Below are 24,605 nucleotides of genomic sequence, written 5' to 3'. Positions count from 1 at the left end.
ATGTGACTAGATGACTTTCAGCAGTCCCTTCCAGCCAACGTTTCTATTCTTCTAAGTACCTCATTTTCCAAACAACCTTCCTGTACAGTGTTATCACAATTGTGGAGCTGGAAACACTCATTCGGCAGTTAAATGGCTTTCCACCACAGACCTACGAAACAGCCATTCTAGCCACTGCAGATGTGCTCTTTGTAGGAGATGAAATTAGTATGGTTTAAAAAGCAGTTAGGACCTTATCCTGTATTTTGCACACCTGTAGAATAGTCCGGCAAAGCAACACCTGGAACAAGTTCGGAGGAGCAGCCGAAAGGCATGTCTGGTTGAGCAGCTGGATAACCAAAGTAAATGGTGTGAATGCCATCCTCAGCCACCCCACACAACCACAGGCCTCCCTCTCCCTGACCGGTCGGTGGGGAAAATGAATCAAGGAGATAAAAATAAAACCAGAACAGCCTTAAGGTTCTACCATTGCTCAGAAACTGTATAAGGTATGGGAAGTACATCAATGCACAGCAATGACAAATTCACCCACAGTTTGACAGAGGTATAACACTTTGCTTGTAGTTTATCTGGACGAAAAAGGACAACAAAAATTTCTCAACAATTACAGGCAAATACATTAAATAAAAGATTACTTGATAATACTGATAAGGGAGAATACATGTTGATTTTTTTTAAAATTAAGGTTGAAGAATAGTTTAAGAGCAATCAAGACATTGTGGTGATAAAAATACGAAAAAAGGTAATTAGTTTTTGCCAATTTCCCTTTATTAGTAAAAAGTACAAATAAAAAAAATTGTACTTTCATGAAAAAATAAACCAAGTGTACACAGTTTTGCAGTACGTTTTGATATTTCTTTCATGCAGCTGAGGTGAAATGGCTCAAAATATCTCCAGCAGACTCTAGCTTCTTGTAGCCCTAAATCATTACGAACCAATTATTGTAGATGTAAGACAAAGACAAGATGATGTATGGCTCCTACTGCCTGTAGTATGTAAAAAACAGGGCCAAACAAAGCTGGAATATGATTCTAGTTGAATTTAGGTATTTCTTCCAAGCACTAGTTTTATGTTTGCAAAACTTCAGAGGACTTCACAGGTGAAAACGTACAGTGGTTAGCTAAGGCAGATGCCTATGACTGCCACAGCCTGGGCTAATCCATCCTTCTTGGCGCCCCTGTTCCACCTCCAGCCTTCCTGCTGCAGCAACAGCACAAACTCAGGCGGAAGTACCAGAGTCTTGGGAAGACAGAAAATGCCAGGGCAGGCAGGAGAAAGAAAGTGCAAACAAGAAGGGGTCTGGTATTGAAGCCACTCTCCGTAACAAAGTGAGTCCTAAGTTCTGGATGCTGCTCCTAAACAAAGATCGTCTCTCAAGGTTGCTTATTATAATATAGGCATATATTACACAGAATATTATGTACATTATGGAGGATGTATTTTCAGTATATTTTTAGAGGACAGTTTTTATTTATATTTTGCATTCGGTGGAATGCAACATGCTGGTCTATGACAAACAAGCTGTGTGACAGGGGGAAGGAGTTCAGGGGGAGAAGGAAGGAGGAGAGAATTTAACAGAAATAACTCCACTTGGTGTTTGAGTGAGGGATGTAATGAAATCTGTTTGCTGTGCTAGCTGTCTCCAGATTGGGCTGTAATTACACCACAGAAGGAAGAAAGGTAGCTGAGTCTCAATCTAGATCATTTATGTAAACTCAGCCTTCTTGTCAACGGCGCTCTCGGATTGCATGCATGCAAACCACAAAAATCATCTCCTATGAACAAAACAGAGACGGTCTCCAGTTGCAGGCTTCTGATACACCTTACATGCTGTCTGTAATTGGACTTTCAAATTCAACACACTGAGGTTCAGAACTTCTCCAGTATTTTCTGCATTTATTCAGTGCGGTGAAAGACTGTACTCACAGAAGAGCACTCCTTCTTCCTTTCTGCCAAAGGCCGATGTCTAGCTTTATAAATTAACATTTATTTGGCTTAAATGAACACAAATGTCACAAGCCTAGGAAATTCTTTTGTGTAAGACTGTGTTGAAATAAACCGCTGGATCTGAGGGAGGGATATTCCCTCCCCCCGAAGAGCTGGAAAAACCTCATTCTTTGACCTAGAGCAACATATTATATACACGCAGTTTTATAAAACCCGGGCAATCAGTTCCCTCAACAGAGCCAAATTAATATTTGATTAAATATTTTAAAGCTCCTACTTACCATGCTTGACACATTTTCTCAGCAAGTTTCTCAAATACGGAAAGCATTAGGCACAGGGTAATTTTACATTTGAATACATAAAAACAGTGTGAAGAGACACGACCGCATGCAGACAGAGAGAGGATTTCCCCCCATGAAACCCCCGAACTGCCCTTCCCCTCGATAAGCGGGTACGTTAATTCCTGGCTTCAGCGGCTTGCTCCCTCCGGGCAGGTTTGAGCAGGTTTCTTGTGACACCTGGATCTCCACGTCCCTCCCTCCATCCCCTCCCTCTGGCAGGAAAACCACCGGCCTCCGCCCTGGCGCCGTCCCCACCGGTGCCCAATCAATACCCACTTATTTCCTGTCCATTTGCTGAGGTCACGGAAACGGGACTCATTAATTATTTCTACTGGTGCAGCCTCAAGTGCGCTTCTGGCACGGCAAGCGAAAGCCGCCTGTGACCTTTTTTCTTCCCCCTCCTGAATTTTGCTGGCGGCAGAGGCAGCCGGCGCGCGTTCCTCTGTCGGGACGGGACGACGAGGTGACCGGTGGTGCAGGGGTGCTGCCGGGGTCCCCGCCGGGCTGCTCCCACCGACGGAGGGACAGCGGCTCCTCCCAGGGCGGCGGGTCAGGGAAACCTGGTCACGGCACAGACGATGTTGGCCAAGGCTGCCCTGGCCTCGGAGGGAGGGAAGCGCTCGAGGGCTGCCAGCGCTCTGTTTCCGTGGCAGCGGCAGAGGTCGATGGCAGAAGTCACACCTTTGCCAGCCTTGATGGCTTCCCGCAGCTGTCAGAAAACATAGGCACAACGGGGTGGGTTTCGGCAGTGCCGGCGGGCAACCACTGCCCAGAGCACAGGGCATCCGCCGCCCCTTCCCGAGGGACAGGCAAACACCAAAGCAGCCAGACAAAGCTCCTAAATACTCTCAGCTGCTCTGGCTTGGCTTGCCACTACAGCAAAACTGCGGGTATTTTAAACTGCATCACCCATTACTTCATTACCTGAAAGATGCCGGGTCTCCAAAGGGCACACAATTAAAAAAAAATAAAATAAATATCTGGGCATTTCATACCTAAGCCACTGCCCGAGAGCTTTTGTGCAGAACTGGCAGACCAGCTGCTCGCTCGCGCTCTCATTTTCTGCAGTGAAAACCTGGATTTTATGAACACCCATTCCATCCCGCTTTTGGAAACAGGCACAGGATGACACACATTGAATTCTTGTCTTTTGTAATGCAAGTTTCTATTTATATGATTACCTTTGTTGTAGTGGACAAAAGCAAATTCAGTCAGTAAAATGGGATGTGTTAAAACTATCGTATTGAGCTATATCCATGCAAACAACCTTCTCAGTGAGGCTAGCAAATCTGACAGTGGTTTGGTGATACACCATATGAGAAACAAAATATTTTCATGGAGTAACAGACATTTCATGGCAAGCTGCTGGAAAGATTTGGCACCTAAAAAACTTGGGTAAATGACAGGTTAAATTTCCTATGAAATAACACAAACAAAAATGACAAACAAAACATGTTGTTTTTTCCCAGTACCTCAACTTAGCTGAAGCTCTAAATAGTAATCACACTTATTAAGGGCTTTTTTATTTTTAATTATTTTTTTTTCCTGAACAGCATCATGAGACTGTCATGAAACACTGTTATGTTTTCTACCCTAAAATACAGGTGTCCCCAGACCAACTCCAGCCTGAAGCCTCATGCCAGAGCCTGGGAACCAAGGCCAGGTGGATCTTCAGGATTTAATTATCCCAAAAGCATGACAGCATTTAATGATCTTTAATGTGCCCCACCTGGCTTTCATAGCTGGCTTACAGCACTGTATCGGCTTTTAAAAAAAGGGCTCTTCTTGAATGCAGGTTATCTACAGAAACAAGGTTTTATAAATTATGTTTTCCTCCGATACACAGCCCAATGTCCCAATTAATTTACAAGTGATTAAAACCAAAGAGATAAGGTTATATTTATCTATCAAGTTTAAATTACGTAAAAACCCCCAACCCCTAAGCTATGACCAAATTGGAAGTCAACCATTTTATTTAGATACTTGCATTCATACAGAATGAATGATGTTTCTTATCTGAATACAAACTGAAGTGGATTAATTATCTGTATTTAAAGATGAAATTAGCTGAAAGCATATTACAGCACTTGAGTGTTCAAGTCCCAGTTCATAAAAATTTTATTCTCCACTTCAGTTAGAATCTTGCTGCACTGTGTGCCAGAAAGGAACTTGTCCTGAGGCATAAATGCATTGCACAGCTAATTCAACACATCTTCTAACGAATGAGAATCAGCCATATAACCACAGCTCTACAGCAGAGGTGGGGACAGGTGAGAGGAAGTACACTAGCAGTGTGAAAAGCTCTTTCCCCTTCCTTGAGGAACTACTTTGCGAGATGGTAGAACCCACACATCTTGAAACAAACCCTGCTGATATGATAAAGCTCATTACAAAGGTTTAGCACACTTGTAATACTCATATAAGTATATATTGAGATGTAAACAGGAAAGAAAGTAGCTCCTGAAAAGTCTTCAAATTGGTCAAAGGTCAGGGGAGCTTAGCTTAAGCATGTATGATTGCATATACATACTATGATTTACTCTTAACACTGAAATCTGGAAAGGCAGAGTTCTAATGCAAGGACAGAATCCATTTACACACTTTTCTTGTGTAAGCCCTCAGACACACAGAGCGCCTTGAAGCCAAAACAACTGCAAAGCTCGTGTCAAATTATACGCAGAGGAATCACTATACAAAAATCAGACAGCTCAAAATGAAAGATACCTGCTCATATGGCAAGCTCCTTCCTCAGCTTCTCAGTCAGAAATCATCCTAAGTAATGAACAATTTATAGTCCTTAGGAACTTACTTGTTTTATATTCCATTTGCAGAAGCAGCCAATCAACTCAAATAAGCACACACTGAGGCAAACCGGTCTGGATTAATCAGACTGCATGCCACCTCTATCTCAGCTGAGGAGGGAAAGAAAAAAAAGAAAAAAAAAAAGAAAAAAAAAGTAGTACAAATTGGGCTTCTTGTAGTGGGATAGCTATTAAAAAAATACAGCGTATAACTCCACAGGAACCCTGGCTTCAGTAGCCCTGCTGTATGCAGGAGAAACTAATTTAAGACTTAGCTGTACCGTTAGTTGTGTTGCAGTTACACTTTCACACTCAATTTTTGAGTTTCAATGATTTTTACGTAATGAACTTCACAAACTAAATACACAGGGAAAAAAAAAAAAATCAATGTACCCAGTTTAGATGTATTATTTTTTTAATTTCATTTGGATAGGAACAGCTAATTTTTGAGGCAAATAAACAGAAAAGCAAAATGAACTGCTTTTATTTGTTACTTTATGAACTTTAAACTCCCTCATAAATTTCGTCTAAATAAAGGAATCTGCTATTTTAGTTTGTACTTATATGGCATCACTTTGTACATCAAATGTACTTCCAGTTGCAGGAACAATTTCATCCATCATTAAAAAACCCACAATCTTCTTCAGAGTAGCATTCACTAGTTAGAAGTGAATACAAGTCAAAATAGATTGCTTCAACACACTTTTCTCCAGCTGAACTGCTAGATATACTGGAATACTTCATTTTAACTTTCAAGCTTTTGTTCAGACCATTGGCACTAAAGGTCTACTTTATTCTAAAGGTGCCAAGAATCTGCAAAAATCACTGACTGGTGTTTGTTATTTAATTTCAGCTTAAAGAACAGTCTTGCAATAGCGCAGCCAAGTTAAGACTCAGATGAGAAGTGATGCTCCCTGCAATGTACCAGCACTGTTTTCCTTCAGCACCTTCCATTTTCCTCAATATATTCATATAATGACCAGACTTGACAGTTTTGCCTGGTACACATGAAACTCAGAACCCTGAAGTTTTATCTCTGAAGGCTGTTCTAGGAATCTAAGGAAAAAGCAACAGCAACACCGAGGTGGGCAGTAAGTAGGGTTATAACCCTGGAGTTCAGAAGAGCTACCTTTGGCCTCTTCAAGGACCTATTTGGAGGAATCCCATGGGTTAGGGCTCTAGAAGGTACGGATGAGAACTTTCCTTCTCTTTTCACTGACTTAAATGTCTGAGTCTACCATAAAACCAAAAGAGTATGTTTGTGTGTCCCACCCCTCAGCTTATGACCTAGTAAGACATTAAAACTTTTCCTGCCGTAGAACGTTAAGTGAATAACAAAATCTGTGCTGTCTAGGTCATACCATATGTACCATCATAGTGAATTCAGATTCCTGCTCCTATTTTGTAGCAGGGTTTAACATATGGGTTTTTTTTTTTTTGTTGGGCTTTTTTTATTTCAATTATTAGGCACATTCATAAGGGATAGTCACCTTGACAGGGTCTAGACAGTTTTTAGATTCTAGCGATTTGTTACAAATGTACAAAGACTAATGAAATGGTGGTGGTGAATCTCAAACCCTAGTTTCACATACAGTACTATATGGTCATCCAACACAAGCTGCCTCTAAACAGATTTGATAACATTCAGCTAGATTTAAATCAATGACCAACAAGCCAAGAGGTCCACATCCTGTTTTTCTGATGTTCCAACCATATTATTTTTCCTTCTCAGTTACTTATCTACACACCTTTTTTTTTTTTTTTTCCCCCTTGAAGCAGCATGTCCTTGCAGGAAAGGCCATCAACCACTTTCTTGGTTGTGTAGGCAAGCATATTCGGGAATTACTTCCCCCTGTTTGGGGCTTGTGGGATCATGTCTGGAGTGCTGTGCCCAATTTTGGGCTTCCCACTAAATGAAAGACATTGCCATACCATGGCAAGCGTGGTGGGAGGCTAGCCAATGATACAGGGCTGGAGCAGTACGTGGGCTGCAAGGAAATGCTGGGAATTGCTCAGTTCAGCCTTGAGAAGGCTGTTATTGCTGTCCCAACCACCTCACGGGCAGGAGTAAGAACTGGATTCTTCTCAGAGGTGTACATGGAAGGCATGAGAGGAAATGACACAGGCTGCAGCATGGGAAATGCTGATTAGATGCAAGGAAATTTTCTTCCACGGGGAGGGAGGTCGAGCACTGGAACAGGTTGCTCAGGTTGGCTGTGAAACCTCTGTCCTTGCAGATACTCAAAACTCAACTGAGCAAACCCACACTGGCTCTGCTTTGAGAGAGAGGTTGGACCAGACATGCCCCAGAGGAGCATCCAACTTAAATTATTGTCTGATCCCATGAACAGAGTTCAAAGTACTATGTTTCCCAGTCGCTTTGTTTTAAAAAGGTTGAAAGAAAATTTCTCATCCATATTACAGAAGTTACGTATTTGCCTTTCACACCAACTGCTCTGGACTGCTGTTGGACAGAACGGCTTCTCTGGGGGCAGTGAGAAGCCAGAGGCAAGCTAGGGACTGCTGCATTTTGGTGACTGAAGAATTAAAGGAGACAAAAACTAAGCAGGTGTCCAAACACAAAGACAACTAACTTCAAATCTTCTCTGTCAAGATATTATTGCCTTATGTCCTAGCCAAAGGAAAGAAGATTCCTTTCAGGTAACTCTTACCTGTAGGGAACCACAAATCTCAGGGGGGAAGACTCCCTGAATATGTGGTGAGTATTTTGGCTGTACTGGACTTTATGGGCAAAGGGAAAATGAGAACATTGAAATTCTTAATTTTTATATTGTTTTTTAAACAATGGCCAAATTTAGGATTATTTCAGTGACAAGATATCAACAAGTAACTTGAGAATTTTTGTTTTGTTGTTTTAGAAGAATGATCCTAAACAGCTAAATTTGTTACGTACTGAAATCTTCAAACATCATGCATTCTCTCTGATCTTGAAGTGAGCTACAACATTCTACACTTCTGAAGTACACTGTACTCACTGAAACAAAAAGAAATCCCAAACCACAAAATTTAAATTGATCTGTGGCTGAATGACTGAATAATTCTCCAAGTGTTTGCAGTGTTCTGTACTGACTTTTCCAAATTTGTTTTCTCTTTTGTGGGAACACCATACTCAAACACTGATGCTTTAGGCTGCTGAAATGTTACTTTGAAAGGTACTGACGTGTTTCACAGCTAGCAGATCAATTTTGTCAAATTTTTCCTTTGATTTTTAAGTACCTTGGAACATCTCAGCATTCACTCTTACAGTTTTTGTGGCTGGACACAGGGCTATGCTCTTCCTTCTCAAAATGGGCTGGACAATCATTTAATTGCATCACTTCATCATGTCATAATTTTTTTATTATTTATGTTTAAAATCTGTGTTGGCTATATGCAGCGTGATATGCCATTTGAAATTGGGACAGTATTTACCCAGTATTTTCTTAGAAACTTTTTCTATACAAAAGGTTTAGAAGTGCATTTTTAAACGGCCCAAATGCCCTGCTGAAACCTCCGCTAGTAGAGTATAATTTATTTTCCTTACTCACTTGACAAACAGGAAAATTCTGTTTTTACTTCAAAAACACCCTACCTCGAAAGAGACCAAATCTGGAGAGAGCCACTCTCAACAGCAGAGGAAGGATGGCTTGTTTACAGGGAACGCTGTTACTCCAGCTGTTACGCAGTCCTTGTAGTACACTTTGCCAAAAAATTACAAGTCACCCCAAGACACTGATTGATTGTACAGATCCTTTAATATTTTAGAAGAGACACCAGCTCCTCCTCCTTATGCCTTTCCATGTCTTTCACAACGAACTTAACAAGGCTCACTGGTTTTTAAATCTAAACAATGGTAGTGAAGTGATGACTTCTTTAGAAAAAGCATGACTTTCCTAAATCATATCAATGCGAACAGTGATTGTTAATTGTCATCTTAGCATACACAAGCAATTAACTTGATCTTTATGTTACAAGATGTGGTAATAATTTGCTTTAATGAAACAAAAGTTGTGCTGGATTCTCACCCCAAAGCAGCCATGGAAAATACCCACTGACTACAAATAAAGATACAACTGATTTTTGGTACTGGATGTACACCTTGGTAATTCAGATATGGTTAGTTCCAACAAAGGATAAAATTGCTTCTTCTGAATGGTTTTGGCTGCTTTTGTAATATTAGGAATACATCTAAAAACCCCTATATTCATTAAATCACAGGCTATTCTGTTTTTTTTAATATACATAACAAAAGCAACCAATGGCAACGGCTGCTCCAAAACAAAGATGACAAATTTTCATGGAAGACAGCCACAGGTCATAAGCATCTACAAACAACAACAATCTGTTTTTAACTCTTTATTGCATTTCAGGAGCAAGAGAGCGAACAGTCTATGGCCTATAGTCTCAAGACACATCTCACTGAAAAAATCAGAACTGCAGGACTATCATCATTTATGCCATGGGACTACAAACCTGCTCTGCAGACAACACCGCAGCAGGATGAATGCACTGACCACGGTAGTCAATGGTGAGCTGGGGAAGGGGAGTCCTACGACTTGCTAACACAACTGGATGGCACTGTGTACTGTTATTTATTACTTGCATGACAGTGGGCTACCACCGAGAAACCTCCTTGTTTCCAAAAGTGACATTTCCCATTTTTCTTCCCTCTTTCCTACCATATAGGAAGTCAAGACATTAGGGCCACGCAGCATATGAATGGCTGGCTGGATCTACCACTTCTTGCCTTATGCTACTTCCAGTTCTGTACAAAATCTGCTCCCTGTGTTAACGCCATGCATAGTGTTTCATATACAAACCAACAATGTCACAGCATACTATGCTGAGGTACCATATTTCCCATGCCAGTTTGCATGAAAGGCCTCTGTAAGACAGCAGAGCAAAAGAACTGGACTACAGTTAAAAAAATATTTTTTTTTGCTATGTCCTCTTTCACTTGACTGCATTTATCTTTTCTGAATACTACATTTAGGAGAAAAACAAATCCTTTCAGTTGCATACTCACTGGCTGCAAAACAGAGGATTTATTTCTTTATTTAGCCTTATCTTGCAATTGTTTTAGAGCCTTGGCCAGAAAACAAGAATTATTCTTAGCTTACTCATTTCTGCTACTAGTTGTGCCTTTGTTACACTCATTTAACAAGCCTGTAGAGTGCCAAGCACCATTAAGGCCTTGACATCAGTGGAGAGTTTTTAATCAATATTATAAAATAGTAACAATTAAACTAAGAATCTCAATTTGTTGTTTTAGAATTACACAGCTTATCTTGCATGTAAAGTAGATGTAGAATGGATAAAAGCTTTTTGATTTTAAAAGTCTGCGATTTTTGCCAAAATCCCCCACACAAATGAGGGTGACAGGAAAGTTGCTGTCACTTTCAATGACACACATTAATTTTTTTCCTGCCATATATTGGTATCTTCTCTTTTGTTATCTGAGAAACACCACTAAAACAGAGCTGAAACTATTTTTTCATCTCTGGAAGAGTCTTTCAAATACCACAATGATGGATCAATAATTTGTCTGAATGAAGTGTGATGGTGTAGGAAAAAAAGAAAAGTTAAAAACTCAAGAGAAAATATTTTCAGAAACAGGCCTTAAAATATAAGCCACCTGTGATATCAAAGTTCTTCTGATAAAAAGATTGAGAAAAGCTAGGGAGAAAAAAATACTAAAAAATTTTGCAGAACATAGTGACCTTATATTGACATGACAGTCTCAGACCTAAGGAAGTATTTAAATTCTAGCCCTCATTAAATTTACTAGTACATCCAGGTATTTTTTGTCAGTGAAAAAAATCAGGAATACCATTTTACTGTAACATACATCAAAATAACAATTAAAAATTCTTGAGCAGTCTCAAAATTGAAATAAAATAAGACCTTTGCCCTTTACAGAGGCATGTTAAATGAGTGGCTCTCAATTTCTCAAGTTTACCTTCATTCATTATTTTAACTGAAAGCTACAGCAAATAAGGCAAAATATTCTTAAGCAGGCTAAATGGCTAACAATTTTTGTATACATATATTTATGAATTCAACTAAAGGCAAAACATTTTTATCTCAACTAAAAGGCACACTGAAGTTTCATAAAAAATTAAAAGAACAAAAATAATACAATTTTTCAGAAGTTCTACAGCTAGTTTTCGTGACCTTTGCTTTTACAAAATTAAAGAGGAGACATTTTGGAGGCTCAATGAGAAACAAGCCCCCAGGTTTGATTAAGAAGGTTCAAGTAATTCTAGCAACTGAATAGAAAGATACAAGGGGTCTTTGATACTAGAAGAAAAGACTGAGCCACATGCACAGCACTGACTCTAGCGATGTAGAAACAAAGACAACACAGCAAAGGGCAAAAAAGAAATACTAATTTGTACTGCACAACATGCCTTCTAATTGGCTATGGCTGGGTTGGATGGGGCTTTGAGCAACCTGGTCTAGTGGAAGGTGTCCCTGCCCATGGCAGGGTGGGTGGAATTAGGTGATCTTTAAGGTCCCTTCCAACCCAAACCATTCTATAATTCTACGTGGTGGCCAAGCTACTATGTTGGAATGAGCTACATGTTACTGGGTTCATTTAGCATGGATGTAACTAATGACCACTTTTATTTTAAATGAAGAAGCACAGAAGAGAGGGACATGACATAATAGTTTTGAAACTGGCTTCTATAAAAAAACAAGTTGGTTATTGTTTGAGCCCACAAAAACCATGAAGAATTTTTCGCTGTCATTACTAAACGCATAATACCTGTGCCTGTATAAGAGACGATTACCCGGAGCTAGTAAAATCACGTGCTTTCTGGCTGAAGTCAGTTGCTCAAAATACACAATTTGAAGGGCTTTTTCCCTTTTCTTTCCTTTTATTCTAAGAACACTGCAAGTTTATAAATTTCATAGGAAGGATCCAAAATATGAAATAATTTCAGTCAAAATACAGAATACACTGACAAATATTTAATTCAGTAAAGCAATTTTAGATGCTTTTCCATATACACATGCACAAATTGTAACATGATTTTAATAAGGAAGTTTCTCTAAACTGTCAAGAATATCCTTGAAAATATTACAAGAAACATTAAAAACATTAAGGAGATGTAAATATAATTTACTAACCTTCTTGTAGTCCATTATATTTCCTTTTCCTTGTGCCTTAAAGAGAAAGAGAGATTTTATATAAGACATTACATACTACAAAACTAGAGTTGCAAGAATAAAGAAGGCAACTGAAAAAGTGACTACTTTAAACATAAACTGACTTTCTTTAGGAATTTGATATGAAAAAAACTAAAATACAACATAAGTCTGTTTCAGATGAGAGCTGCAGATAATAAAAAGCCTAAAAATTACATTGAGTAAGACTTGTAGTTAAACATTTGTTGAATCCAAAATGTTTTGGTCTCAAGAAATGTTGCTGTTTGCATGAATTAATCTCTCCCATGAGACTCTGAAATAAGCTATATTTCATATCAGCAGTAACAGGATTTATTTTCTTAAAAGAGAACTCTCTGTGTACCTATAGTGATTTGCACACAAGTGATTCTAGGGCTCTCAAAAGGGGATGTCAGGACTATGTCAATGCTATTAGACCTAGGTTAGAGGTGCTTTTGGTTTAAAATTGTATTTAAGTATCAGCATCACCTTTAAGCAGCAGATACATATAACCTGTAACTTCTAACACATTCAGAAAGAAGTATGGGTAAATTTTACATTTCTTCTGGCCCAGATGCGTAAAAGTACGTAGTCCAGCTTCCTCAGCTTTGTAACAGTATGTTGTAGAAGAGATGTCTATGTCTCTCTCACCCAGTGGCAGTGCTCTGCCAGACCCAGAACATTCCTGCTTAACCACCCTGAAGCCCTTCCCTTAGGTCAGATCCAGCTGTATCATTATCACCTCATCCAACTCCAGCTCCTCTCTTTTCAGGCACACTGAGAAAAAAAAAATAAAAAATCACGTATTTCTTTCCCTCTAGCCTCCACAAGGGAAGACCACAAACCTCAGGTCTTCTGGAATGCATCTCCTGAAAAGATCTACATCTTGGACCACTACCTCTCCATGTCCCCTATGGGGACTTCAGAGAGCAGCAGGCCAGCTGGCATAAGGCGAAGAGCTGAGGCTTGCACTGAAGAGGAACAGTGTGGCAAGCACAGCTTTGATGAGATGTTGCCGCGATGGCACAGATCTGGAAAATAATTTTTGTAAAGGAGGAAAAATAAAATAGAAAAAAGAACTGACAAGAGACTAAGCAAGCAGAGCAGGAAGAAAAACAGTAGATAACAAAACTGACTTCTCTGAAGGAGAAAGGGGACTGATCCACAAAATCTCTTTACTACTCTCTTTAAGCTTCTTAAGAGTCAGCTTTTCTGGAATGCATATTAAGAAAACAGCCTGATAGCATTTGGGAGTAGCAAAACCACTGCCAATAACTGCTTCCTTATTTGTGTATTCCCAGCTCTTTGATTTGCCAACTTTTATTCATACCGGTTGGATCTTACTGCTTCTTCAAAATATATCTAGCAGTTATATTGTATATCAGAACACACCAGAAATATGTTCTTTAACAAATGATTGCCTATACGCAGATTCACACCGCAGTGGAGAATTTGCCAACATGTTTGAGGAAGATGCTTTTTAGTCTTAGCGATGCCAGAAGAGGTGTGCTCAGCATGCCTCCTCCTGTGTCTAAGACACATTACAAACAGTAAGAATGTTTTCTCATGCTCTGTTCCTCTCAAGTATTCACGTCAGTGGCAGTTGTGCTTCTACAAGCAGCAGCCTTATCTGTTTCCTAAGCCGCCTTTACTACAACTGCACCTTTGTTTTTTTTTTCTTTCTTAGTAGTTCGGCTCTGAATTTCTGACCCTGATCTCAGACACACAGATCTTTTTTTTCCTTTTACATCAGACTTCTGCATCTGGTGTAGCTTCCTCAAAGGTATTAAGCCTGATTTGCAAAAGGTATGCACTCTTGTCAAACCGGTAACTTTCTAGGTCTCACTGCTTGGCTGGGGGGCTCAGCCTCTGAATGTCAGGGCTCTGAGCCCTCAAAGAAAAGCATCCACTTACTAGCATATTAGACCTATGAACAGACAACTCGGCTCAGCCTTCCTCCTGAACACCAAAGATCACCATGTGCCAGCAGTGAGAGATGGTAATACCCTGACATTTTTCATTAACAAATGAGGTGGTGTGAAATCAACTCACCTTGCCAGGAAGAAGGATCCCTGAAGTTACTCAAAATGCATCAGCAGACCACAAGCGGACGGTTTAAAACAATGTTTTTGGAACATGTTTTCAGGATGTTTTCCAAGACTGACTTTGCTTTCTCAGATGAGATGGTCCCTTTTACATGTCTTAAAATCTATTCTTGAGAAATGCTTCACAAAGCATTTGATAAATGCTTTTCTTTCAGCCCTGCTCCTTCAGAGAATGCTCAGAAAGATATGGTGAAAGGCACATGGATTACCTTGGCCTATGAAATGGTTCTAGTTTCTGACTTTATCCTTTTTAAAATTATGAATGCTATGAGCTAAGATGGATTCTAGACCTGTTCTTGAGGGATTCTGCTGAATTTTCTCACTCAAACTTGGATCTTTTGTATCTCACTGCTTAGATGTTGGAGCCAGAATTTTTGCTCTTGTCTAGAGAGAGGTATCTGAAGTGGCTAAAAGTGACCAACTCTTCTCCCTTTCTCCCTCTTCTCCCTAGGAAATCCTACATCAGATAATTCTGGATTACCTGCCAAATTTTAAGAATACAAGGCTTTCCAAAAGCTCAGCGGGACTGCATTCAGCAGCTATCACAACACTTCATCTGAAGAAGAGCATTCAGGTATTTCTTAGTCTACTACAGTGTTTCATAGGAACCATTTAAGGTTGGGTGGTGGTTTGTGATTTGTTTTTTGGGGGAGTTTTGTTTGGTTTTTTGGGGGGTGTTGGTGTTTTGCAGGTTTTTTCCCCAAACATTTCAGGACTCTACTTCAACCCATACTCCTTTTAAAACAGACACTTGACCAAACAGTTCAGTGAGCATTTTAGTTTTAAATGCACAAAGATAGAGGGTGTTGGTGGTGAAGTCAGTGAGAACAAGAGAGATGTGGGGCTTTACAGATAATTTGTGTGTGTGTCTATATATACGTACACATGTATATGCACACACACACACTTCTCTACACAGTTTTTTCTTCCTATGACAAGGCTTCCCCCTATACATTTCCCAAGTCCCTTTTAAGGCAGTCTCTACATTTCATCAAAATCAGAACCTACTCTTCTCAAAACACATATATTTAGCATTGATGCAACCTTCTGCACCTGGATGTCCGATGTGTTTTGCTTTTTCCAAATGAAGAGGCAAGGGGGCTTTTAAAAGGTCTTCAGTTCAGCAGCAGAAAGGTGCACATAGCTATCACTCAAAGGCTACTTTGGGAACAGCAGCTGTATTTGGACCTCTGACAAGAGAACTGTGGTGAGACAATCACGCAAGTTCTGGGCACTCCACAGCAGTTCAGGCATCCTTCATGACCCCTCCAAAGACAGCTTTCATCTAAGATACGCATGACAGCCACTGAGTCCCAGCCACATGCTTTCTGAGCAGTATACCACTGTGGAGGCTACTAGGTGCAATGGGGCTCTCTACCTCCATTTCCTTGACCTCCAAGACCTTCCTGCAGGAGGAGGAAGCCGCCAAGGGGAGCTGCTGCCTTTAATCCATTGTATGGATGCTTATACGGGCAAATAATCAAAGGAGAAAGTGAGGTTACTTAGCAGTAATTAAAGGTTCATAACATGATTTCCATATGCCTCGTCATAAACTCAGCCGCTAAGAAAAATTCTACCTGACAGGGACTGAGTGTGCTGTGCGTTGCTTTCCCTATTGGAACCACAAAAATGACACTGCGCAAGAGGGTTGCTTATGAGCACACTCTTACAAGTACTGCCAACGTGAGCAAGCCTGGTTTGAATGCTTGGCCTACACAGAATGTCACATAGTGAATGTGAGGATGGATGACATCTCAAAGAGCCTGTAGTTAATGAAAAGTAATTTTCCTTCCTAAATCAGCACAAGCCAAGAAAGGCTCCTGGATGCGGTGTCCACTTTGCATTGAGCTGAAGTAGTAGTTAGTAAATACTTTTGCATAGTGCATGCCACTTCCCCATCCTCCGCCTTCAGAGAGAACTGCTCCGTTGCTTCTATAATGCCCATTTTTGGATTGAGAACTAGTAAGCAAACAGACGGTACTCCCGGCGCCCTGCAACCTCCTCTAGATTCTGCAGATGGGAAATTGTTTCAAAGCTTTTATTCACTGTGCTGTGGCAATACCATTATTCTCCAACTACAATCATCCAAATCCATTTATATTCAACTCGCATATGAGCCTTGTGATGAGATCGTAGAATTCCAAAATTCCTTGTCACACACTATAAACTACCAGCCCCTAATATCAAACTGACGAAAGGTTTGCTTCACTTTAAGATCCCCCAGCTCCACACCACTGTAATGTAGATTTTGCATATACTTCCCAAAATTTCACTGCTGAAGCAACTACACCTCTTTCTTGTGGTATGTGAAGGCTGCAACCTGGCCATCATGAACGCAGAACTAGGCAGAGGTTCAGACTCCACACCCTCTACTTGAGAATCCTGCTTTCAAAGCAGCAAGAAAAGAAGCCATCAGCAAGCACATCTTGAATGAATATGCTTGCACAGAGCTAGCTTCTTATTGAAGGCAGCGGACTTTCTATGCAAAAACTGCAGGAATTTCCAAATGGTAGCCATCACCGCTGTTTAGACAGACAAAACATGTCCAACTGATGCAGGAACTCAACAGAATGCTTAATTTTGGTACTTTTGGTGTTTTCCCCTCTTTCCCTCCCTGCTGTCTTCTACAGTTATCTATCTGTGTTTCAGCAACTGCCAGAAAGCCATTCATGGACCTGAATCTTGCTATGTTACATGGCACATAAAAAGGTCTACACCACAAAGCTATCTTATTCTTACTGCCTTCCTCATCTAAGGGTTAGAGGAAAAGAACTGCTGAATTAAGAGAACCAAGAATAAGGTTATCGGCCAGCTAAACCTCACAAATATTTTGTAGTGGTCAGGAAGCCAAGTCCCCCAGATCTTCCCACCCATCCAAAACTCTGCTTCCAGAGCCAAGTTGGCAGAAGAAAAAGTGTGCCTACCTTTCAGCCAGTGTAATGCAAAGATCTCTGCTTTAAGCTGCCAGTGGAAGTAGCTTTAAGCGAAGACGTGGGATTGCACAAGTAGTGCAGAGGAACAGACATATGCTCCACGCAAATGAATCTGCTTGTTACACTGACACACAGCAGTTTGACAGAGCTTAACTATCAGGTCCCTAGATTTCCCCCTCCTGAAAGCATGTAAGAGAGAGGTGTTAAGTATGGGAGAGCAGAGGTAACCTCCATGTTGCCTTGTCCACTGTTAGTTTCCAAGTTTCTTTCCGGATTGAAAGTATAGAAAGGAAGAGATACAAATGGCAAAACTAAGAAATTCTGAACAATGATTTAATTTACCTCTCTGATCTGTTTAATCCATGCTTCCCTTCCAAGGAATTCCTGATGGAGGACCACAGGCGCAGAATTCAAACTGAAGGACAAGGTGTCACTAGAACATTCTTTAATAAATGGCTGAAGGTCTGAATGTAGCTGAAAGAGAAAAACATCTTCCTTCAGTTCCCAGGAACAGTCTATACATTATCCACCCACTCACCAAATCAAGGTCCATATCCTGATTCTATACCTACTCACCACTTCCTGCTTTGACACTTGTACTTTGCTTGCACTTTTTCAAGTTTGGGGGAGGGATAGGAAGATGTTGAAAGCATTGCAGTGGCAGAAAGTTGTGGTAAAGAGAAGCATGTAGAGAATCTGCAAAGAAACGGGTAAAGGACAGCTTGCAGAGCTGGGCAAGTGATGGGACACAGCCAGGTAGGCAACTGTTGAGTGGCAGGAAGCAGAAAAAATATGAAGGAAAGAATGATCCAGTCTTTGATGGGAAGAATATCAGTTTTTAGTCTGTGAAGGGTAATACATTCTACTCTTCAGTACCCAAGGACGCTGACGCAATGTGACCCTCCTGACAAAGGAGATGTTACATAGCTAGGAGCTTTCTATGAAAATTATGCAATCCTTTATACACAACTATGTGTCAATGGTGAATGTATTAGTATTACAGCATACGCAAAATATTAAGGCTATAGTTTGCACTAGAAGCAATTTACTGGTAGATTTGTACCTTGTAATAGCATATAGTGGCATTTCTATGGCAGTAAAGCCGTACTTTACAAAACCACTTCCTTCTCCTGGAGGAACTAGAAACTGCCTAAGTAGATAGGAGGTCTGTCTCCCTGTCTCAAGCTGCATCTATACTTGCAAGTAGCACAAGACATTAGCAGCAAATCTTTAGGGCAAGACAAGACTGCCAGAGATCCAGGGTCCACATTGTGTGCATTTTCCTTTGGACTAACTTTAGCTGCAGACTGAAAGACTTCTAATGGAGGTCAGAGGCTTCATCTGGGAAATCCTACTGTTGCAGAGGTGTGGGCTGCTCCTGTCCAGCCCTGGTGACCTCCCTCCTTATCCTCCAGCTCCCCCTTTGGAAGTTACCTCCAGATTATTCAGAAGGGAACATATGCAGGTCCTTGAGACACTGCAGCTCATACATCAGCTTGTGTGCTGCTGCAGGCAGCTGAGCCTCTTGATACAAATCTCTGCGTGGTGGCAGCTGAGACCCAACACATACACATGCTTCCTCCTGCATCTCCTGCTGCTGGGACAGAGGCTTTGGGCAGAACGTAGGAGCAGAGAAGGTAAAGTTTTTTAAGCTGCTAAAGAAATACGCACCAGAGGGATGTTTACTGAGCCTTCAATAAAATAAGCTATGTTGCCAAACTGTGATTTTGCCAGTTCATAAGCACTGTTCATACTAGCAGTTTCTGCAAACAACTTCACACCAGGCAGCAGTTAAATCTCTCAACATCACTGACCTGCTGACAAAAGTCTACAGCGCAGTGGCAGCATATGACAGAGCTCAAGAACAACACATCTTACAAGTCCTTCTGTATTGAAGATCCCAGAACGAAAGGAAAAGGCGTACCTTATGACTCATAGACATGTGCTTTCCATACTGAAATGCCATGTCCTGAATCTCAGCGCTGTGCTTTGCTAGCTCCATTGCAGCCTGGCAGCTCTTTGCCAGCAAGGCACTATGTGACAGGTAAACCTGCTCCTTCCACGTAGATATGCCAATATCATCTGTAAGACAGTTCTCCTGAAAATGAAACAAAGGCTAACATGAAAACACCAAAACTGCAGCTGTGTCAGCTTGCAGAAGTTAACGTTATGGCACAGGACAACACAACACATGGTGAGCAACAGAACTCTAGGTGCCATGGTGCCAAATAAAGAAGAGCATGGGGATGAGTAGAGAAAAGTATCTGAATATATATACTGGCAGTTTCAAACAACAACATTTTCATTTTCTGCTCAAAAAGAACAATGCAAAATATGTGGATCAGTCAACAGATTCAATATAGATCCTTTTCTTAATGACTGTATCATTACACTAAACATTTAACAGACAACTACATTCCTCATGAGGGACTGGGAGGAAAAAGAAAAAAGACAAAACAAAAACCCAATCAAAAAACCCAGAGTACATCTCTGCACTTCAGCTCCTTATCAATTACCAAGAAAGAAACAACAATCCCAAACAAACTTGGAACATCCTTACAATTTCTGCTTTGTGGCCGAGAAAAAAACCAATTACAAAAGTTATTAAAAATCCTTACAGAACTGCACTGGAAAAATGAAGGGCTGTGATGGAGGACTTGTACCTCTTCTACTCCCATATTAAAGATGAGGAATGACAGAAAGTATTAAAAAGTAAATAAATAAAGCTGTGATTTAGAAATGTCAGGTATTAACTTTCCCAGGGGACTGACAGAGATCTCAGTGATGCCTCTAGTGAATTTTATCACCTTGACTGTAAGGTCAGCAATGCTCAGCGCGCTTCTCAGAATCCCTCATATCCAAAATACCAATTTGGAGTACTTCCCACAAAGTGTTTTAATTAACACAAATCCAAACTTTTCCCTCCAAACGCAACTTGACTGCAGCTCCTTTGGCTCACAAGGTGTTAATATGCCACTATTTTACTAATAGGTCTTCAAAGCTGGACACTACTTGTAATCCTTCTCACATACATGTTACCCTCACACCTTTAGGTGCTCTCTAAAGAGGGGGGGAAAAAAACCCAAACCAGAAAAGACCACAGTTGTTTTGCTTAGAAAACCCCCAAAATCAGTAACAAGAAGCTACAGAAAAAAATCCAAGCATATAAACAAAAAAGTTTGTAATTTCTCAGTTCAGCCAAATCTATAGTGTACACTAAGCCAAAAGGTATTCTTTAAAAGAGTAATATAAAAATCCTCTTATATAACAAGCCTTTTCCCTCAAAGTGACGTCAATTTAATTACTTAGAAACGAGCAAGAAGTAATTCTGTGTGACCCTATAGTTTTCTAGCAAGGTATTATCTGTCATGAAATCGGTAACAAATGAAATAGAATCCATCCGTTCAGCTCTAATTTTCCTCCCTTATGGATCTCACCCAGAAGTGCTGCGTTACAAGGGAGAGGATAATTTGAGACTAATGGAAAAAGTAGGAGAATTCTGCAATGCCAAGTAACACAGAGCTGTATCAAAATGCCTTTGCTTTCAGACATGCTATTAACTTATACAAGGAAAGTGAAGAACAGAGAAACCACATGTTTGCTATTATGCATATGATAACTTACAAAGTCAAGCCTAACTTTCCTCATGTTTCATTTTACTATAGTATTTTTGTTTTAATATCTTAATTCAGCCCAGAGCATGTGCAAATTCCCATGACTGGCAAAATGTCAAAATGAGCATTTAATTCAAGTACTTTCCTATATATCAAGTCTTTTTTCTTTTCCCCCACTCAGATATAGATCAATTTATTTTAAATTTAAATTCAGGAGCTCTTGGAAGACGCAACACAGTCTTTTCCTTAACCGACAATCTGCTCTGCGAAAAAACAGTATTTACTAAAATTTGCTGGATGATATTGAAAATTGGCAGTGATTTTTATAATTATTTGTTTTAAATCCAATCAAGGCAAAAATATTCTAGAAAGGTATCCTGAAACAATTTATTTAGTTAAAAAATCTTTCAGAAGACCTGTAAGTTGAAAATATGTGCTTGCTGGAACCTTTGGGCAGCAACAGAAAAGTGGACATCATCAAATATCATCTACAGGAACTGAAGAAGCTTAAACAGTCATTGCAACTTGATGTATAAAAGGAAATAAATTCTATGATTTGTTACAAAAATATATTCTTCTTAAACAAGTTTGAATTTCATCACAGGATTGTAAGTGGCACAACAATTTACTGTCTACTACGTGAACATTATGTAGGAGCTTCAAGCATCTAAAATGGACATCTAACTTCAAAAAAGTCAAAAATTTGAGACATATAAGATATGGTATTGTAGTCTTAAAAACATAGGTATTGTGAATCTTTGGGTTACAGAAAGAAGCCGGCTGTAAAAAGGCATTACGTCCATATGGATGTGCTTTAGCATATAAGCATGCAAGCCAAAGTATAGCTGATTTTAATCACAGAACATCTTATGACCGCATACCCCTAAAGCTTCTGCTGCTTAAGAAGCCAGAGGCAAACACAACCTTTCTTCAGCAAAGTTTTCCAACAACCCAAATGCCATTTTTTCCCAAGCTTAACTCTCACGTTAAATTGTCCATCATCCACACTGCATTCTTACAACACGGGTATGTATGACAAGACCTAAACACTATTTTAAAACATCAAGGGGAAAAATGAAACTAGTTCTAAATTGCAAAATCTGTGAAATCTGGCATCATGACAGCACTTACTACTTCTAGAGAAATTTTCACTTTCCGGTAAGCTTTGTTTTCTTTTGTGAGCAGTGGATATTTCAAAGGATAAATATAAGAGTGGACATTAGCTGGCCCAGAGGACTTCTAACAGCCTTTCATATAAAAGCCTTTTTAGGCTCAAATTAATTCTAGCTGTAGTTGACAGTGCTCAGACATTTGATTAGCTAATGTCGATGGAGTGGCCTCATTCACAAGTTCCGTCACCAGATCACAACCAACCCTGATGCTGTTTGGGTAGCAGAAGCTGGATGAAGAGAGCCCAACCCCTCCCCATCCCTAGAAGAAAGGAGCCAACTCCAGACATGGTTTGGATAATGTCAGCACGGGAGTACAGGGAAAATATCTGCATCCAGCTCTGCTGATCATAATTTCCTATGGGAAATTAAGAACAGCTGAGGGTGCTCCCATTTTACTCACTCCAAGGTCTCTTACTGATTTTTTCGTTAAGCTACTTCCATAATTTAAACTGGGTTTGAAACAATCATCTCAGGCAACGGGAAACAAAAAACTTTCAGAAAATGAAACCGCAGGACAAAATATGCAATCATAAACCCATAAGGAAGGGCAGCTCTCAGTGGTGGTAACAAGGATCCCCAGTACAAAAGTGGCACTTAACAGTAACTCAGTTTGATTTGTCACACCAAAGAAGATACTTATAAGCAGTTCAGCTGAAAACATAGTAAGGAAAGTATGAATGAACACTGCATCTTGAAAGTGCACAAAACCATTTGCAAAACCAGGAAGGAGCAGAAGTCAGAGACTTCTCAATGTAAAACTTCAGCTATAGTTTATAAGGGAGCCTTTATTTTGTTCCCATACCATGGCAGTTCTTTCTCAGCCATCTGTTGTTGCACAAAATGATTGAAATGCCTGAATCACATCAAACTTTAGTTGAGTTCTCAATGGGCAAATAATCCACAGAAACACTAAGAAATATTTTTAAACAGCATTTTAAAGTTTTAAATTAGGCAGTTCAAGAACTTCAATAAAATCCAGTGCAACTATGAATCTCTCTACCAGTAGCAAGACCCTACAAAACATCTTGCACATGGTTCACATAAGCTTTCAATAGATTTATTCCTGCTTGCTGAACATGACAGGGCATGTTTTATTGGTCTATTAATACACGTCTTCACTGCTTTTGGAGGAACAAGGGTGTCTGCAAATGGATCAATAAAGCATGCTACCAACTACCTAATACTTTTATCATGACACTAAAAAAAGCAACACACAATTTAAAAAAAAAAAAGTTTGAAAATGTATATTAAATTCACTTATCTCTCCACATCTGTTACTTGTAAATCTCTCTGGAAAAGTTTAGTATTTAAAAGAACAAAAGCAGTAAACAAACAGCATTGGCCTTCTTTCCGGCAACGCTCCCCCTGCCCCTGACACATTTATGCATTCTTTTCACAGATGCTCTTTAGAAAAATTCAATATATTTTAACTTTCCCTTTTGTCTTGCAACAGAAACATTTAAAAAAAAAAAGTGAAAGCTCTGACTGACTGCTGCCCTGCTAAAAGGTGGTTTCTATGACTCAAAATACATTAGATCTATCTTCTGTGGTAACATTTGTAAGTGAACCCTTTACTTACAACATAGACTCACAGCAGTCCAGTTCATGGACATGTGCATATTCCAAAACATTCATTACTCTCCAAAGCAGGGCCGGTGACCAAACATCAAAGAAGAATGGGTACCACTTACCACACGTAGCCTGTACTTTGCAGGAAAATAAACTTATTTTCATTTAAAAAAACCCTACATTAGTCTAAAAACCCCTGAACCTGTTAATCCACTACATGGTACAATGAGTACTCGCCACTAATGTATTTCTTTTTAAAACATGTTTTACATATTGGTTACACACAATTTTTACACAATTGCAGCAAAAATTTCAGAAATACCTAACAGCTCTTGTAGCCACCAGTGGAACATGTTGGAAGTGGTCTCGTCTTACATAACGGTCCCATTCTGACGCTAAAATGAGTTCTGATAATGCACACTTAGCATCAGCTTGATATTCTGGAGGTGAGGAAGACAACCCAGAAAAGCCATGAAAACAGTTTCCCATAACAGTCCCTAATACTTCAAGATTGCTAGAATGGTCTGGCAGGTGAAGCACACCAACACACTCAAGTCCTGCTCTCGAAGCTGCTGCCTGACCTTGAGCTTCCCTGTATCTCTCATCCCTGTTCAGTGAACTGACAGGGACATTAAAGCATTCTTCATTAATATTTGTTAAATGTTATGGGATATTAAGGCAGAAGGTTTCTAAAACTACAACAGTATTCTGTGAGTCAGCAAATATTTTAAAAGCCTTTGGTCTCCTAAAAGTAGGAAACAGAGACTCAGTGCAATGTTTTTACTGCTAAAAATAGATACCGCAATCATGACTGAAGGCCAGATTAGGCAATTTCCCTCTCTGCACTAAGGCACAAATTTTTACTCCCAAACTAGATCTAGATTTAGGAAAGCCAGGCAGGAACTGGGAAGAATGTCCTTCACTCACAGAATTTTGGGTTAAGAGGGGATTCA

General features: G+C 39.9%; 1 protein-coding gene across 2 annotated transcripts in view; it reads right to left on the bottom strand.

Moving 5' to 3' along the window:
- Nucleotides 1–746: 746 nt before the first annotated feature.
- The window catches only part of PDSS2 (decaprenyl diphosphate synthase subunit 2), a 120,278-nt gene continuing 96,419 nt past the window's right edge, over nucleotides 747–24,605 (bottom strand). For both annotated transcript variants that reach the window (XM_055714169.1, XM_055714167.1), the window contains 4 exons: nucleotides 19,222–19,395; nucleotides 17,640–17,771; nucleotides 12,224–12,259; nucleotides 747–2,997 (listed from right to left, as the gene is read on the bottom strand). In XM_055714169.1, coding sequence (XP_055570144.1) covers nucleotides 2,839–2,997; nucleotides 12,224–12,259; nucleotides 17,640–17,771; nucleotides 19,222–19,395 — 501 coding nt within the window. In that variant the 3' untranslated portion in view covers nucleotides 747–2,838. The remainder of the gene's footprint in view (nucleotides 2,998–12,223; nucleotides 12,260–17,639; nucleotides 17,772–19,221; nucleotides 19,396–24,605) is intronic.

Source organism: Falco cherrug, chromosome 6, assembly GCF_023634085.1.
Source record: "Falco cherrug isolate bFalChe1 chromosome 6, bFalChe1.pri, whole genome shotgun sequence".
Taxonomy (NCBI): domain Eukaryota; kingdom Metazoa; phylum Chordata; class Aves; order Falconiformes; family Falconidae; genus Falco; species Falco cherrug.
This window is presented reverse-complemented; position numbering and strand designations above follow the sequence as displayed.